This window comes from Teleopsis dalmanni, chromosome 1, assembly GCF_002237135.1.
Source record: "Teleopsis dalmanni isolate 2A chromosome 1, ASM223713v2, whole genome shotgun sequence".
NCBI lineage: Eukaryota > Metazoa > Arthropoda > Insecta > Diptera > Diopsidae > Teleopsis > Teleopsis dalmanni.
Genome location: NC_051846.1, coordinates 229010593 through 229027527, shown reverse-complemented (window position 1 = coordinate 229027527; position 16935 = coordinate 229010593). Strand labels below are relative to the sequence as shown.

Below are 16935 nucleotides of genomic sequence, written 5' to 3'. Positions count from 1 at the left end.
GAAATATCAGTGTCATATTTAAAAAATTTTTATTCAATAAACTATCTTTAAAAATTTTCAAAAAAATTAATTGATATATATATATGAATTTTTTCAATAGCAGATAATTGTCACAAATATAAAACACCCTTACTTTGCAAATCTTGAAACTTATTAAGCAAATAAAAAAAAATTTAAATAGTTTTTGTTTATATTTTATTGAGTTTGTATATATAAGTATTTTTATGAAATATATTAATAAATAAAACGTTTTCAAAAATATCAGTATTCCATTTCCTTAAGTATGAAAGTAATCTGTTAATCCATTCGCATCCCCTGAAAAAACAAAAAAATATAAATTAAGATAATTTTTGAAATGACGTCATAACATGGTATACATACTATTTGATTTTAGTGTCATCTAAAGAAATTCGTTTCGGAATTCTATTCATTGCGTGAACCCTCCGTTCCAATGACCAACTCTTTTTCAAATATATAGTATTCATTACCGATTCATATAAGTCATCAATCAATGGATAATTGATTGACGTCTCGTATTACCCTAGCAAGAGTCAAACATCTAAAATATTGAAAACATAAATTAATTAATAAAGAAATACATAAAACAAAATTATTTATACATAATATTGTTAATTATTATTTAGTTATTAGTTATTATTTTTGCAATAGTTTTCCTAATAATAACTAGAGTTAGAAAGTTATCGTTTTCCGATCATCTTTGTTAGAAAAACTACTGTTAAAATGATATATGGTAGTTGGAAAGTAATATGAAATAGTAATGTATAGTGCCAATAACATAAGTAATACCCGTATTTTTTCCTTAAATATAATTTTTTAAAATCATTAATTTTATTTTATTAAAATTACAATAAAATTTTTCTTCAATTTTATATTTTGTGTAAAATGCATGATATTATGTTATATGTAATTTATATAAATCTTAAACATATGCAAAAGTATACACTAATTTCAACATTGGAATGTATATATTGACTACAAAAGCATGATAATTTTATAATTTATTAATAAATTAATTATTAAAATTAAATTTTTTATAATTTTAATTTAATTTTGGAGAAAGTTTTTCCCCAAATATCACTCGCTAGATCAGCCATGCACAAGGCATACCGGCTGCAGAAAGTATAAGTGCCGAAAACACCGTAGAAGCTATGTTATGTAGACAATGAAATGATCATCGATTCCATATTTGGCATTACTATTTATAATTGGACTGAAAATAACAGAGAGTAATAAATAGTTTAAAGATGAAATGTTCTTGCATGATAAAAGAGAAAGAGCAAAGAGAAAGAGTAGTAAGGGTTCTAATGATAACTAAAGTTTAAGTTTGACTTATGACGGGGTGGTCTGATCAGTTTAAGTCTCTAGTCGAAGTAAGTGTTTTAGTTAAGAAGTTGGAAATAAAATTGTCGAAAGTATTTTGGTCAAATTTTGTGAAATGCCAAAGTACTTAAAGATCTTTATGAATTTGGTAATCTCTACTGTACTACGGTGTTCCATTGCTTATTGTTAATGTATTTCGCTGGGATATTTGCCGAATAACAATGTTAAAAGCAATTGTCATATGGTCTTCTAGTACATAAGAAATTGGTTTAATGGTTATTATTGACTAAACAGTATATCAGATAAGCATAAATAATGATGGATTCATGGCAGGAGAATGATGGTTTGTTATGAAAGTAAATGTTTTATGGATTGTTATGAAAGTAACTATTACTTAAGTGCAGTTTTGTGTTTATTTAATTAGGATAATATATTTTGAATATTTTTTCCGGTCGTTTTGGTCACAGTTCGATGTATATGATAAACGGTTAGTACTTATGCTTATAAAAATTTAGTGAGAGGTGTAAATCAAGTATTGTGATACAACCTTAATACTTAATAAAAACTGATTTGGGTTTTAGAATTGAAAATAATGGGAACAAATCTTTTTTATAATATAATGAATATTTTTTTTTTGTGTTTATTAAATTGAGGCTTATATGAACTCTATTCTTAGAAATAGTCTTTTAGTTTTAATATGAAAATTTGTTTGTATAATATTTTTTTATATAAAAACTATTTTTTGAATTGACAAAAAACTATTTTCATTAAAATATCTTACATATACCTTTAAATAATGAACACTTTGTTAACAAAAAGTTATGTCAATAAATACAATAAATTAATTCAAAACACTCACCTCCTCTCTTTCAGGACAACACTAATTTCAAAAAACAAAAAAAATGAAATTATAATATATAACTATTAGTTTTCTTACTTGTTGATTATTGAAATCAACAAGTAATACAAAGTATTATTTATAAAAAACTCGTGATTAATAAATTATTCAACTTACATCCGTAGTCTGATTATGTTGAACCTAAGATGGAAAATTATATTGTCAATATTTTTTAAGTTATGCGTATGAAAGTATTTAATAATTAAATTAAAATAATTTGAAATAAATTATTCCTAGAAATTAGAATATACGAGTATACAAACAAATACTAAAATAAACTTTCGAAATAAAAGTTGAAATTATAAAAAAAAAATTTCGATGGAATAATTCAAAAATAAAAAATAAAACGCAATTTAATAGAAAATAAATAATTCTGTTGCCTTGGATCTATAAAAGTTCGATTAAAAATAGGATATGGCTATTAAGACTATGTAAAAGTATGTATTTATATTTATTCAATATGCTTATTCATTTCAGTAACTCTCAAATTAGGTTATATATTTTGTATACACTCCACAAAAATATTCACCAGGTTTTTTACTGATAATATTCTTTTATCAGTTTACTATGTGAACGATACTAATTTTTATAACTCTATGTTTAGTTAAAAAAATGGTATATCTTTAAGTTAACATATATGACCTTAAAGTCGGCTTTGTTTTCTTAAGAATATTAATTTTTATTTCCAGCGTCAATTTCTATTATATTTCTATACGTATTTCGGAAAATTCGCTTCTGCCTTCATCAGGAGAATTCCTGAATTAAAAGTAGCTGATTTAGAAGCGGCACAAATGTATTTTATTTCTTATACCTCTCTATTCTGTTTAGAAATGAATTGAATAAAAATAAATAACCCCAAGTCCAACACCTTTTCTGTATTATTCTGATAATTCTTTCTTAAAGTTTGTACACTAAGTATATACTTAGTATTTAAACTATTAAATATATTTATGTATTTTATTCCAAATTTTGCGCAGTAAAATATTTATATGTATGTATATTATTTTAGTACGTACCTCGTCCACTATAGGCAAAGTGTTAATCCATGATGGTCCATCCTATTTTAAAATAAAACTTTTTTTTTAACATCTTATATATATTAAAAATATTCACATCTTTAAGAAAAAATCATGAAGATGCTGATATTTTTACAATAGTAACATGGCTTTAATATGCTTATAATTAATGAATTACTAATATTTAGTTTAATTTTACTAGTGTTATATGTAATGTACAGTATTATAATATGAATTTTTATACAAAATATTAATTGCTTACGCAGTTCTGATTTTCTCGTATAGGAATGCCCCATCTTCGGCGCTATAATTGAAACAAAAGTGAGAAAATTAATGCAAATTAAAAATAATTAAATTATAACATTAGGCAAATGATCAGAATTTGTTTCTATTAGTCAATTTTAAAAAACTTTTATTTAAACATATTGTAATGAAGTTAAGCTGTCCTTAAAAATACCAATGGATGCCTTTGGAAACAAACAACAACTCGCTACATTGATGTTTGTTTTAGAATAAGTAAGTGGTAATTTCAGTTAGAAGTTTCTTCGAATATAATATAATTGATTAGCATTAGTTTTGAGGTGTGATTAATTATATAATAGCAACCTCCAAAGAGTCTATGTAGTTAAACAATCACAACAAACAACTGAATCCAGAGATTTTTACTTGTTATTCAACATTAGAACTTCTAAATGAGTATAATAGTGTATGCAATCAATTGTGATATACAATGAGTTATCCATTTTATAGTTCTGATTTGACAACATTATCATCCAAACTATCATATCTTTAGGGACAGATTTACCATCTTGCAATCTGTATCGTTTAACAATCTCTGAACGATTTCGTAGAAATTTTCTTCAGTGATGGGGTTCATGTGGACCGTAAATCTACAAATAACTGGCAACACACCATTGTATCCACAGTAAGTCAGTGCGTAGTATGAGGTACTGGTCTGGAGGCACTATTTTGGAAAATAATGAAGGTTGGTTATACAAGCCCAACAACTCTGAACACTGCAGGTATTCAATTGCTGAGAAAAATTTTTACTAATCGCAAAACTCTCACAGCACATATTAATGATATTAATTGCCTTGCAATATTTAGTTATAAATACTATTGTTGTTAACAGTATTTGTATATAAGTATATAATACTACTTACCGGGGGACGTGGCACTGCTAAGAATTGCGACTGAGATTGACGTGGCCCAACAGACATACTTTGAGATCCCTGAGATCCCTATATAAAAAAAATTTAGTATTACTTTTTCTGTTTATTATTTTAAATTATTGTTTGTGGTTTTATTTTGACGAATCCTATTCTGTCTTTCTTTCTTCTGCGATTGTTCTCAACACTAATATTTGATTGTGTGATTAGATAAAGTATTAAAGGGGTTTGGATATTGCAAGTGCAAATAAAAACTGCTTATTAATGATCTAGTAACATAGCCGATATGAACAGAGCCTGCACAAAGGGGCATAAAAAACCTACAAAAAGCGAGTCAACGTACAACTTTCAATGAGCAAGTACATTTTTGCATATGAGATCTCAAAAATCAGAAATCACGGAGCAGAAATCATAACTTTAAGCAAATGCATAGTTGTATGGACGATGAGGATTTGGATTCTGCTATAAAATACCCATAATACAAAAAAGTAAAAGAGCCGAAATCAGCACAAACCACTTGTCCAAAGCACAGAAAAAACTAGGTGAGCAGAAATATGATGATATTATAACCTTTATTCTAATATCTGTATAGGTAGTGAAAATATTTGATCGAATAAAATTCATAAGGGTACCAGATTGATTTGAAATTGCAATATTACAGGAAAGAATATGAAGTTACTGGCAGGGTTCCACAAATAATCTTTTCATGGACTTCTACAAGTAAGATTGAGTTTTCAAATTGAATTAAAGTAATAAACCGACAATTGTGAAATATGACGATGGTATTGCACTTGTCTACTTAAAAATGAAGTTTGCACTTAGACCACTTAGAAATGATATCAATTGTTATATTCAGTATTATTTTAGTATTTGTGATTTTAATTGCAGTTTTGTGAGAATGATAAAGTAATTGTACTTACGCGTTGACAACTATTTTCACGCATATTTCGAGCTCTCTGCATCTAAAAATGTAGAGAAATATGTGATATATATGATATTCAAATTACTTAAATATGATTTACTACAACTTACTCGCATAACATGCCGTAGCTGTGATGCTGATGTCCTTGGACATGGAGCGTCCCGCTAAAGTCGTAAAATGAATTTACATTAAAAATATTATATGAGGAATATTTTAGGGAAACACTTATAGTTTTAGCTCAAAGCAAAAAGAAAGAAATTATTTATTGAAAATATATCTAAAATACGCTTATTTATATGTGCAGAACAATTTTTGTAAATAACTTACATTTCCGGTTTGGCGAGGAGGTAGTTCCTGCAAAGTGAGAAAAAAATATATATTTTATTGCTATTAAAATAAAAGTAGTTAGATACGTTGATTTGTATTTTAAGCCATATTGTAATATTGATAGTAGTAAGAATCTATGTGAGGTTATTTCCTTACAAAATCTATCAGAGATAATCATAAAATTTTATTGTTGATCAAATCATTTCTGTATATCAAATTATCTTGAATGATATTTTGAACATATGGTCACAATAAAAAGCGTGTTCTTAATATATATATATAACAAATCATTAGTTGTCTAATTTTTATTTTCTCTATTAACAACTGAGAAATACTATAATCATTGAACGTTCGTCAAATATCACCCTTCATTGAATCAAATTATGTATTCAAAAGACTGATCGCGTAGTTTACAGAACCACCTTTTTTGTCGATTGAGTTAAGTTAAGTTGCGAATTCTTGTTATTATATGATTCATATTTTATTTAAAAGTTACTTATACAACTTAAATGTATATAATCTTGTACCCTTAATAAAAATATGTATTTAATTGACGGCTATTGCCTAGTCTGTGGTTACAGATCTGTTTCAGAATATTTTACTGAAAGCTGATCGTATTAAAATTAATAGTATATTATGCGATATGATGTATGTATATGATATGCGATCGGGTGTATGATTTTGGCAAAAAATATTATAAAGCCTGATATCTGTATGATCGTTTTAAGTAAAGAGATTGCTTCCAGATCCATCGTATTTGCTTGATTTGCTCTTTGTAAATTATACCTTTTCACAGATCTATAAAACTGCTATAGGGGAAGGAGATTTGATACCGATGAAAAACTCGTCACCTATACTGAAGCGTATTTTAAGGCCAAAGAGAAATCATTATATTACAGAGGTATTATTCCCTTTATTGCACTCTGTGCTCTGCAACGGCTAAGCTAAATATCATATTATAACGAATAAGAAGAACTTCAAGTTTTTACACCTATTTAGTTCCTAAACTAGCATAATTTTCTATCTATGTAAAAAAATTTTTCTTGAAAGAATTTATATATCAAAAGACACTTATATTATCTAAGAAAATTGATTTTGAAATATTAAAAAAACTTAAAATATATTTTACTCAAATAATTTTGATTTACTTACGAAATTTAATTCTATGTTTCTACCAGTTATCCGCTAAAGAAAATATTAATATATATTTTATATAATTGTATAAACTATTTTGATATATTTTCAAATTAATTGGTGGAAAACTAGGAAATATACTTACAGGTATTACACTGCAATCAAGTGTACTCGCACGTGCTCTCTGAGGTGCGAAAAATTCCTTTAAAATAAAAAATAAAAGCTTTTGTTTATATATTGTTTTTTCTGATAACTTAGTAGTCAATATATAAATAATTATTACATAACATTAAATAATCTTTTATTATAATTTTTGAACGAAAATATTTAAATTTAAAATAAACTTACCCTCGATACATTTGGACATGTTGGAGTTGAAGGATTTGAAGGAGTGCCCTTAAGAGAAAATATTAATAAATAAATTCTTAAGAGCATATAACAAATATTTCGTAATTAATATAACTGAAGTTTATATATTATTTTTTGCACAAATTTGTAGTCTATTCTATAAAATTTAAAATTGATAGTAAATTGATAGTAAATACAATTAATAACAATTATTAGTAGCAATTTATAATAATACTTATTAATAACAAATAATATTATCAATTAATACCAATAATAATCCCAAATTAATAAAACTTAATATTATTAATTCTCGAAAATTTTTACTACAAATTACAAACAATCAATATTGTTTATTAATAACAATTAAAATTATTCATTTATAATAATTAATACAATTTATTTCTTTAAGTATTAATAATTATTATTAATAAATATTAATAATTATTATTAATGCATATTAATAATTAATATTAATAATAATTAATAATTAAAATTAATAATAATTAATAATTAATATTAATTATTTTCAAAATATGTTATATTTATAAACAATTACTGATAATTTATATTATTAACAATAACAATTATTATATTTAAATAAAAACAATTATTCTTAACTAATAACTATTATTATCGTAATATGTAGTATATATTACTTTTAGACAAGGGTAGCATTTGATAAAGAAATTACTTATATCTTTATATTTTTTCTTAATTACATTAAGTTGTTCCTTTGGACTAGTTGATGTATATCTAATTATTAACAAGATTGCTAAATCAAAAATATAAATATCAAAAGAAAGTGTGGACCATATTTGAATAATAGCATCAACTTTTTGAGTATAAAATTATATATATAGATTATAGATTATATATAGAATATATGTATATAGATAAATTTATATATTTAATATTATATATATAAATATACAACTATATTATAAGTTGATGACTTTAAACGCAATATACACACATAAAGCATAATGAGAGGAAACTCCAAATATGATATATATTTATAAACCAATCATGGCTAAGCATATTACGAAGGCATATTTCTAGTTCTGAGTTAAAAAGAACCAGCAAAGATCAATAAAAGTGACCAGAAAAGTAATCAGTTGTAAAATATATTAGAAAAAAATTATGTCTATCTGGATTGAATGATATAAATCAAATAAATGTTTCGAACTGCTTCCACAGCTAATTATTTGTGACCTTTAGACTAGCATCCGCTTATAAACTGCAATAGGTGGCCCATGGGAAAGAGGTTTGAGCACTACTTTAAAGTTCTTAGTACATTATGCAACAGAAGAGATGTGTTGAAATAATTTTGCTATAGAATATGTAAATGAATAAAGTCTATGGATTTCTAAAATCAATTGTATTTATATGATAAATGAATATTTTTTAAGCATAATTTTTATGTGTATTATATATACAATAATATTATAATTATATTACAATTATATTATAATTTATATTATAATATATAAATTTCTTGCAGTGCGAAAATTTTTAAATTATAAAATCTATCTAGTTTTTATATTATTGCTAATATATTGTTAATTTAAATTGATATGAGAATATAAAATTTATGTTACATTTTATTAAAATTTTCTCTTAATATATACGATTAATATACCATATATAATATCACATTTATACATATGTTTGAACTAAAATTTTTACTAATTCATAAAAACAAGGATGAATATGTTTACACATTTGATGGTACTCATTTCAATACTTACCTCCCTGGACTGTGGTACGGGAGTGCTAGTAAATATTTTATCAACCTATTTAAAAACAAAAAAAAATATCGTTAGTATTAAACAACTACTATCGTTAGTAGTATTAGTATCCAAATGTTTTCAAACACTTGCATTATTAAAAAGGTTTTTTATTTTATCATTTTATAATGTCATTATTATTATAGGCCATATACATAATTCGGTATTATATAAAAACTTTCGCGATACCCAAGATCTGTTATAAAGTAAAAAAGACTTTTTTCGCAATTACTGGTATTCTGTCAATATTTCATGACATTTGGAGCTACTGCGCCGGAAGTAAGAACATGTTTTGCTTGTCAATACAAAATTGTGTGATTTCTTTGATGTGTACATTTCGATAACTTGTTACACAGAAAATAATGTTACTGCCAAATGTCAACTTGCCGATATTCGTTATCATTACACACTCTAAACAAAATTAGCGTTAACTAATTTGCCAATGTAAGGAAATTATTTTTTGGACGTTAAAGTTGTTCAAAAATTTGGTTGACTACACAACATTATTTCAAGTATTGCCCAGTGATGATCATCATTGATTTTAAAAATATTCGAATTTTTATTTATTTAGTTTATAGTCTGTATATAATTTGTTGGACTGTAACTACCAAGCTTCAGCATTCAATCTATCATTTTTGTTTGATTTAACGAAACAAAATAAAATTTAGCAGATATTGCCGTTGATTTTTATAATATATATATTATATTCAATGAATACATATAACATATAAATATATAAAAATATATATATGTATATTAAACATTTCTATTCTATTTGTTAAACATTTCTATACTTGCCGGTCGTCCCGTATTTTCTGGAGTCCTAGGACTACACTGTTTAAAGTAAAAAAAGTAATATTTAGTTCCTTGAGTTTTGCATATATACAAGTAATTTTTTATATTAATATTGAATATGAGCAAATCAATAATTGAATTGCAATAATATTTATATCGCTATTACATATAGATCACATACACTAATACTTTTTGTTCAACATATATTTTTCTTAAGTAACATAGGTAGTCTATTATTTATATATAGTAGTCTATTAAAATTTATTGGATTAAAAAGCAGTATCTTGAATTTTATAAATTAAAATTATATGGAATATATGAACAAAATAACTTACAATATAAAATGGTTTATTAATAATTTTGAGGAATTCCAAGACTGTTCTAAGTTCGCTTCTTTTTTAGTATAATATTCTCTAGTGGTTAGCTCTTAATCATAAAAATAGATAAAATAATAATGAAAAACAAACTTAACCTAGTTCTAACTTATGTAGAGTGTCTAACATGTTTAAATAGGTTTTAATACATGAATTATTTTTAAATACCTGTTGGACGTTATAATAAGTATTATGTATATATTATGTATATACATATTATTTTTCGTGTATAATATATTTAAAAAAATATATAATCATTAAGATTTATACATTATGATAGAATGTACTTGATCAATAAAATTTTTTTATATATGCTTTTAAATATATAAATTTGGTGATATTTATACCGATACTTACCTCTTGCACTGTAGGCGTTCCAGGACACAATCGGTTACCCTATAAAAAGAATTATTATATTATTATTCCGCTCTTTATATGTTTTCAAAAAGTTTGTATTTTTAAATATTTTATTTGAAGTAATAGCATCAGAATACTCTATATTTCATTTCCAGAATATACTAAAGTACTAAAGTAACGCCAAACAGTCAGTTGTATGTTGAAAGAATTATTTTCTAAGTAGTTGAACTGAATGTATTAATTTATTGGTATTTTCAGACTGCGATCTTTTAGTATTATACGATATATACTCTTTTTAGAAAGGCATAACTCATGTTTACGTTTTGGTGTTTTGTGGAATAAAAACATTTATTTAGAAAACCATTTTTCAAGTTATTAGATATATTACGTATAAGCTTTTGAAAACAATTTATTACTAAATAGTTGCTTTGCCCCTTTATTTAATAAAAAAATATCTATAAAATAATATCTTAAGCTATTATGCAAACTATTTACATTTTTCTTTAGATATGCGCGATACTTATATTGATACTTTGATCGTATATGTGTGAAGATGACTCTTCACATATTTTTAATATAAATAATTATATAAAAATAATATTTAAGCTATATATAAAAATAAATATCTTAAATAAATAAATCATAAATAAATACTTACCCCTTGCGGCGTACAAAAGGATGTGGAAAAACTCGCCTGTTTATATGAAAAGAAAATTTGTTAACCAATTTGTTTTCGGAGTATATATTATTTTAAAAATATTAAGTATAAGATCTCTGAGGTGTTCTCTAATTGCATTCAATTGAGAAGCATGTGTGTTATATATAATGAAGCTTGTTCTAATGAATAAGACCAGTTCTCTTAAACTTTTCAGGGTTTTTAAGCTGTTCCCTGTTCTAAAGCGTTCAAGAACAGTACACTAAAAGTGTTTAAGAGTGTTTCTTTCAATACGACCAAATGAAGGTTATAAGCTATCATAATTTACATATTTTGGACGATATCGACATTCGTGGACGACTCAAGGGATATGGACTACATCGTTCAAAAAAAAAATTATTTTGTTTTTTATATATGTATATAATTTTCCAAGTATTGTTTGTTTTCTTTGTAGTTTATTTTAGAAAAGGTATGGTAGTATTATTATAATTTTAACTGTTGGCACTTGATGACGTTACGATATTATAATATTCCGTGTCTATGTCAAGGTTTGTTTAGAATGAGGCTTAAGCTATTGTTCGTCCCATTCATTGAAACACTCTGCGATATTTCCAGCATAAGTATTGGTTAGATATTTGCTTCATCAATGCATCCGGTTGGTTGTTGACTATATGATCATTTTTTCACCCATTAATGTGACGTTAAAACGGCTTTCTTAATCGAATGAGAAGAATTCGTTCGTTCTTCCGCTTCATCTGTTATAGTATGATTGCATTATTATATTTAAAGTGCTTATTTGACCTTATGACCTTTTCGCGATCGTTGATAGCTAGGATAGTTTACGGTACTTCACGGTTCTGATTGCCTCTGAGTCAATAGTAGCAGTAATTGAAATTTCTATCTACCTCTGCTAGAATTATAAGTTAGATTAAGGACTCAAATTTCCTGTTTTATATATGTAAAGTAGATACTCTGATCTGTTGTTATGGAATGTCCTATTTAACAATTGTTGCATGGCAAGGAGGTATTTTTTGAGGTCTTTTTTATTTATTTCAAAGATAACAAGCTAAGCTGTTTTAAGACTGCGATGCAGTAAGAAAAATCATAGAAAGTACTCCTTTAAATCAATTCAACCAGTCCTAATGCGGCAATTATGTCTGAACCATATTAGCGCTTTGTTTTTCAAAAGTTAAGGCAAAGTTCATCGTGGCATGAATATCGTAAATATCTACGAGTTCTTCTTTAAGCCGTTTAATGGAAAAAATGGAATCTGGTCTTCCACTGTATTTTATCAACTATTTTCGTACTTAGTCAATTACAAAGGCTGTTGCGATCTTCGTTTGTAAGAGTTCTTTGACTCTTATTTCTTCGAAGATGATATTCCTATGTATTTCTAATAAGCTTATTAAGCGAGAAGTGATCTGTAGTGTATGTTTGGTTCCCTCAAACTTTAACCAACGATTACATTGTTTCACTGCAGATCCTGTTGAGTGTTCTGTGAAGTCCTCAAAATATATACGATCAGTATACTAAGGTGTGCCGCGTTGGTATACTATGGAATTGACTTCATCGTTATCAATTTCGCTATGTTGGTTTACTAAGTAATTTATTTTACGTTGCAGATTTAGTTATGTTAGTTTACTCAGTAATATACAACTTGATGTAGTAGACTACAGCTCCACTTACTATTTTGTTAAAATAATGTCTACTATGAATTCTGTTGCTTTATTTTTGCTCAATGAAAAAAACTTAGTGCAAATTTGCATTTTTACTTCTAGCAAATTAATAAGTTTACTTTTTATTTTAATTTTATATTTTATATTTTATATTTTATATTTTATATTTTATATTTTATATTTTATATTTTATATTTTATATTTTATAATAGTCACAAATCTTATGTTTTCACTTTTTTGTTTGATCAATTATTTTTGCCAAGATAATATCAATGAATACGACTTATAAACGATAATAGTTAGCATTATTTCGGCTAACTGAAGTAGGTCAGGATTTAACTTATACAAATATACATTATATTAATAAATATTTATATAATATTTCAAATGTAAATATTTGAATTAATAAATATATAAATAAATGTATTTGATGTTGCCTTATTTTGATACATACCCGACGTTGTGCAGTCGAAGGAGTTCTAAATAATGGACTAGGCTGTTTAAAAAAAACAAGTTATTAATTTTATTTCTGTTTTCTAAATAATCATCAAATTATATATTAATAAATATTTATATAAAATTTCAAATATAAATATTTGCACAAACAAATATATTTGATGTTGCTATTTCGGTACATACCCGACGTGGTACAGATGATGGAGTTTTAAACAATGGACAAGGCTGTTTATGAAAAAAAAGTAATCAATTTTATTTCCATATTTAAAATAATTATAATTTTAAAACTTTTGATGTAAGAGCCTGAAAAAATTTTTTATTATACGAGTAATCAGTTAGTAAATTATAACATTAAATGAAGCATTTAATGTATTACAACACAAGTAAAAAATACTTCAAAAATTCCTGTTGTGATGACTAATTTATTATAACTTTTAAAAGTTTTGTCACAATTATATACCTACATTCGATCATAATTATTTGAATACTTGCCGATTGTTCCATTCGTTGAGGAGTCTCAGGACATGGACTGCACTGTTTATGAAAGAAAATAATCAGTTGTTACAAGATATCAATTATACATAATTTCTTAAATGATATTTATTTGTTGTATTTTTGATTCACTTAATACTGGCAAAGTTCTATATTAAAGAATCGTCGAGTAATACAATGTATTATACAAGCAATATTATATTTTGTGTTAGTTGATTTTTTGATGTACATGGTTTCTGCATTATGTTTGTGTTATGTTTCTGTCAAGATGATTTTAATGAAATATAAGAACTTTAACAATATAGTAATGAAATATACAAGAACTTTAGTAATTTATATATTTTGCTTATGTATTTCAAATTGTTTATATATTGCTTATATTATAAAAAAAAATATTCGAATATATTTTTAAATACTTACCAGACGTTGAGGAGTTCTGGGACATCTTGGAGTAGCCTGTTATATAAAGAATTATTCAAAGAGTTGCTATTTAATTTTTTTTGTTTCTCAAATGTATTTTTTAATTTTAAAAACTTTGCTAAAAAAAATGAAATAATATTTCAAAATGTGAATTCAAGGAACATTGGGCTAATGTTTTTGATTTTGTTAATAATTTACTAAATTTTTTTTATAATCTGCACGTTCTGTATTTTAGATACCTGTTTAAGATATTAGTTTCAACTAATTGGGATGAGAAAATTTATTTAATTTAATTTATTTAAAAACTACGATCTGTAATCAATACATGATGTAGAAATAAAAACCCCTTGATTCGCCTTAATAATTTATCACTAAAGTTTCCATTCTATTTGAGACCCATGTGTCAACATGGGTTATGAATGTCTCAATGGTTTTATCTGAAGAGAAATAATGTTGTTCACGTATTAACTATTTGATGTGGGAGAGCAAATTGTAGTAATTCCGTTAATCAAATTTGGATGCTGAAAAAGTTGAGGTAAAGTGTTAAGTTCACACTATACTGACTGAGGGTTATCTATCTTTGAAGGTTGGTTTTTTCATTATTTTATGCGATATATATTTCGGTGATTCAAAATGAACTACATTGCCCAAATGGTAAAACTACTACTTTTTCTAGTTTTATTTTTTCTAACTAGTTGTTCTGTAAAATGCAAAAGAATATTGCTTTGACCAAGAAAAAATTTTGTTGCATTTAATTTAACCTTACTCTTGATTTTTAAACCCCTGGAGGTTTCCTTGATTGTCTTGACCGTAGCAATTCCAGAGCTTATATTAAGAGTTGTAAACTCTTAGATTAAACTGATTACAAAGTATCTAATAAATATTTATTTAACTTTTTTTACTAAAACACCAGAACACAAATTACTGTTTACTGTCAATATTACTGTCTATGTCTATCACGAACACAAAAATATGTAAAATTTATGTTAAATTAATCGAAATAAAATAAAATTTTACAGTTTATATACATTTGTCATATGTGCTTCACATTGAATTGGTTTTTAAAATATGTATTGTATATTGAATGAATGTACATATATATATTTAATGATAAATATTCCAATACTTACCGGCTCCTCCATATTTACTGGAGTTCTAGGACATGGACTACGCTGTTTATAGTAAAAAAAATATATTTAGTCTCCATATGTACATGATATATTTTATATTAATATAATATATGTGGAAATCTATAATCTATATACTACACTATCCTAATAACATCAAAATCTTGATTAAAAAAAATGAAAATTTCGGTGAGGATGGCAACAGACTAGGCCTGCCGTGTATAGTAAAGTAATATTTGCAAAAAATTTATACAAGAAAACTGCAGCAAAAATTAAGTCATTTCAATACAATTGGTTGATTGGACCAACCTCTAACAAAAGAACTGACTGCTCTTTGCGGAAAGCAAGTTTCGCAAGTAAATTAGTCTTATCTCTTGTCTTTAATTATTGCTAAAATTCGGATTAGATGAGATGTTTATTAGTGATTTCTTTATTATTTTTTTTTGCTAGGTAGGCGCTAAGTCACAATTTGCCTAAATAAAGTGCCGTGACCTCCGTCTGTTTTCCTGAACGTTGATTTTTGGCGACATTCTATTAATCTCATACCCCTCTGATCACACTGGCAACAGAACAAAATCTGTGGATTGCGGCAACTCCTTGCTATCATGTCCTTTTCATCCGAAGCGATAGCATGCCTTTGCTGGGTTAATGTCTTCCATTTGTAAGAATGGGAACTGTTTACCCGTATCGATTTGACGAGTTTGCATCAGTTGTTTCCTGCTCTCTTTAGTATGGATGGTTTCAGCATCCTCTTTTGGTCTTATCAGTTTGATTATATATATAAATTCCCCTTGTAACTCTGATTTATTTATGGTAGTCGTCACAATTATTATGTTTTAATTTATTATTTTTATCAATTATTTTTGCCAAAATAATATGAATAAAACACAACATGTGAAAGTTGATAGTTAACATTATTTTGGTTGTGTGGATTAAGTAAACATTTATATAATATTTTAAATGTAAATATTTGAATAAATAAATATATAAATAAATGTATTTGATGTTACTTATTTAGATACATACCCGACGTGATACAGATGATGGAGTTTTAAATAATGGACCAGGCTGTTTACGAAAAAAAGTAATCAATTATATTTCCATATTTTAAATAATTATAATTTTAAAACTTTTTATGTAAGAGTCTGAAAATTTTTCTTTTATAATCAGTTATTAATAGTAACATATGTTATACTGGTATCACTTAATAAAGCATTTGATGTACTATTAGACAAGTATATATTTTAAAAGAACACTTCAAAAATTCCCGTCGGGATGACTAAATTGTTATGAGAACTTTAAGAAATTTCGTTACAATTATATACCTACATTCGATCATAATTATTTGAATACTTACCGATTCTCCCATTCGTTGAGGAGTTGCAGGACATGGACTAGACTGTTTATGAAAGAAAATAATCAGTTGTTACAAGATAATAATTACACATAATTTCTTAAATGATATTTATTTGTTGTATTTTTGATTCACTTAATACTGGCAAAGATATATATTATAGAATCGTCTAGTAATATAATCTATTATAAGCGTAGTGGTTTCTATATTATGTTAAAACGTCATTTATTTATGTCAATATGATTTGAATGAAATATAAGGACTGTAATAATATAGTAATAAAATGT

General features: G+C 25.7%; 1 protein-coding gene across 3 annotated transcripts in view; it reads right to left on the bottom strand.

The window, feature by feature from the left end:
* Positions 1-208: 208 nt before the first annotated feature.
* The window catches only part of LOC119672570 (leucine-rich repeat extensin-like protein 5), a 35904-nt gene continuing 19177 nt past the window's right edge, over positions 209-16935 (bottom strand). For 2 of the 3 annotated variants that reach the window (XM_038083652.1, XM_038083653.1), the window contains exons 27-50: positions 16652-16693; positions 16321-16362; positions 15298-15339; positions 14168-14203; positions 13748-13789; positions 13439-13480; positions 13254-13295; positions 11127-11162; positions 10469-10507; positions 9741-9776; positions 8904-8948; positions 7156-7203; positions 6953-7009; positions 6826-6858; positions 5674-5700; positions 5457-5510; positions 5345-5386; positions 4419-4496; positions 3518-3559; positions 3256-3297; positions 2357-2380; positions 2201-2221; positions 382-559; positions 209-315 (exon numbers count right to left, since the gene is read on the bottom strand). In XM_038083652.1, the coding sequence (XP_037939580.1) occupies positions 542-559; positions 2201-2221; positions 2357-2380; positions 3256-3297; positions 3518-3559; positions 4419-4496; positions 5345-5386; positions 5457-5510; positions 5674-5700; positions 6826-6858; positions 6953-7009; positions 7156-7203; positions 8904-8948; positions 9741-9776; positions 10469-10507; positions 11127-11162; positions 13254-13295; positions 13439-13480; positions 13748-13789; positions 14168-14203; positions 15298-15339; positions 16321-16362; positions 16652-16693 (930 nt within the window). In that variant the 3' untranslated portion in view covers positions 209-315; positions 382-541. The remainder of the gene's footprint in view (positions 316-381; positions 560-2200; positions 2222-2356; positions 2381-3255; positions 3298-3517; positions 3560-4418; positions 4497-5344; positions 5387-5456; positions 5511-5673; positions 5701-6825; positions 6859-6952; positions 7010-7155; positions 7204-8903; positions 8949-9740; positions 9777-10468; positions 10508-11126; positions 11163-13253; positions 13296-13438; positions 13481-13747; positions 13790-14167; positions 14204-15297; positions 15340-16320; positions 16363-16651; positions 16694-16935) is intronic. The other variant, XM_038083654.1, reaches the window with a different exon arrangement.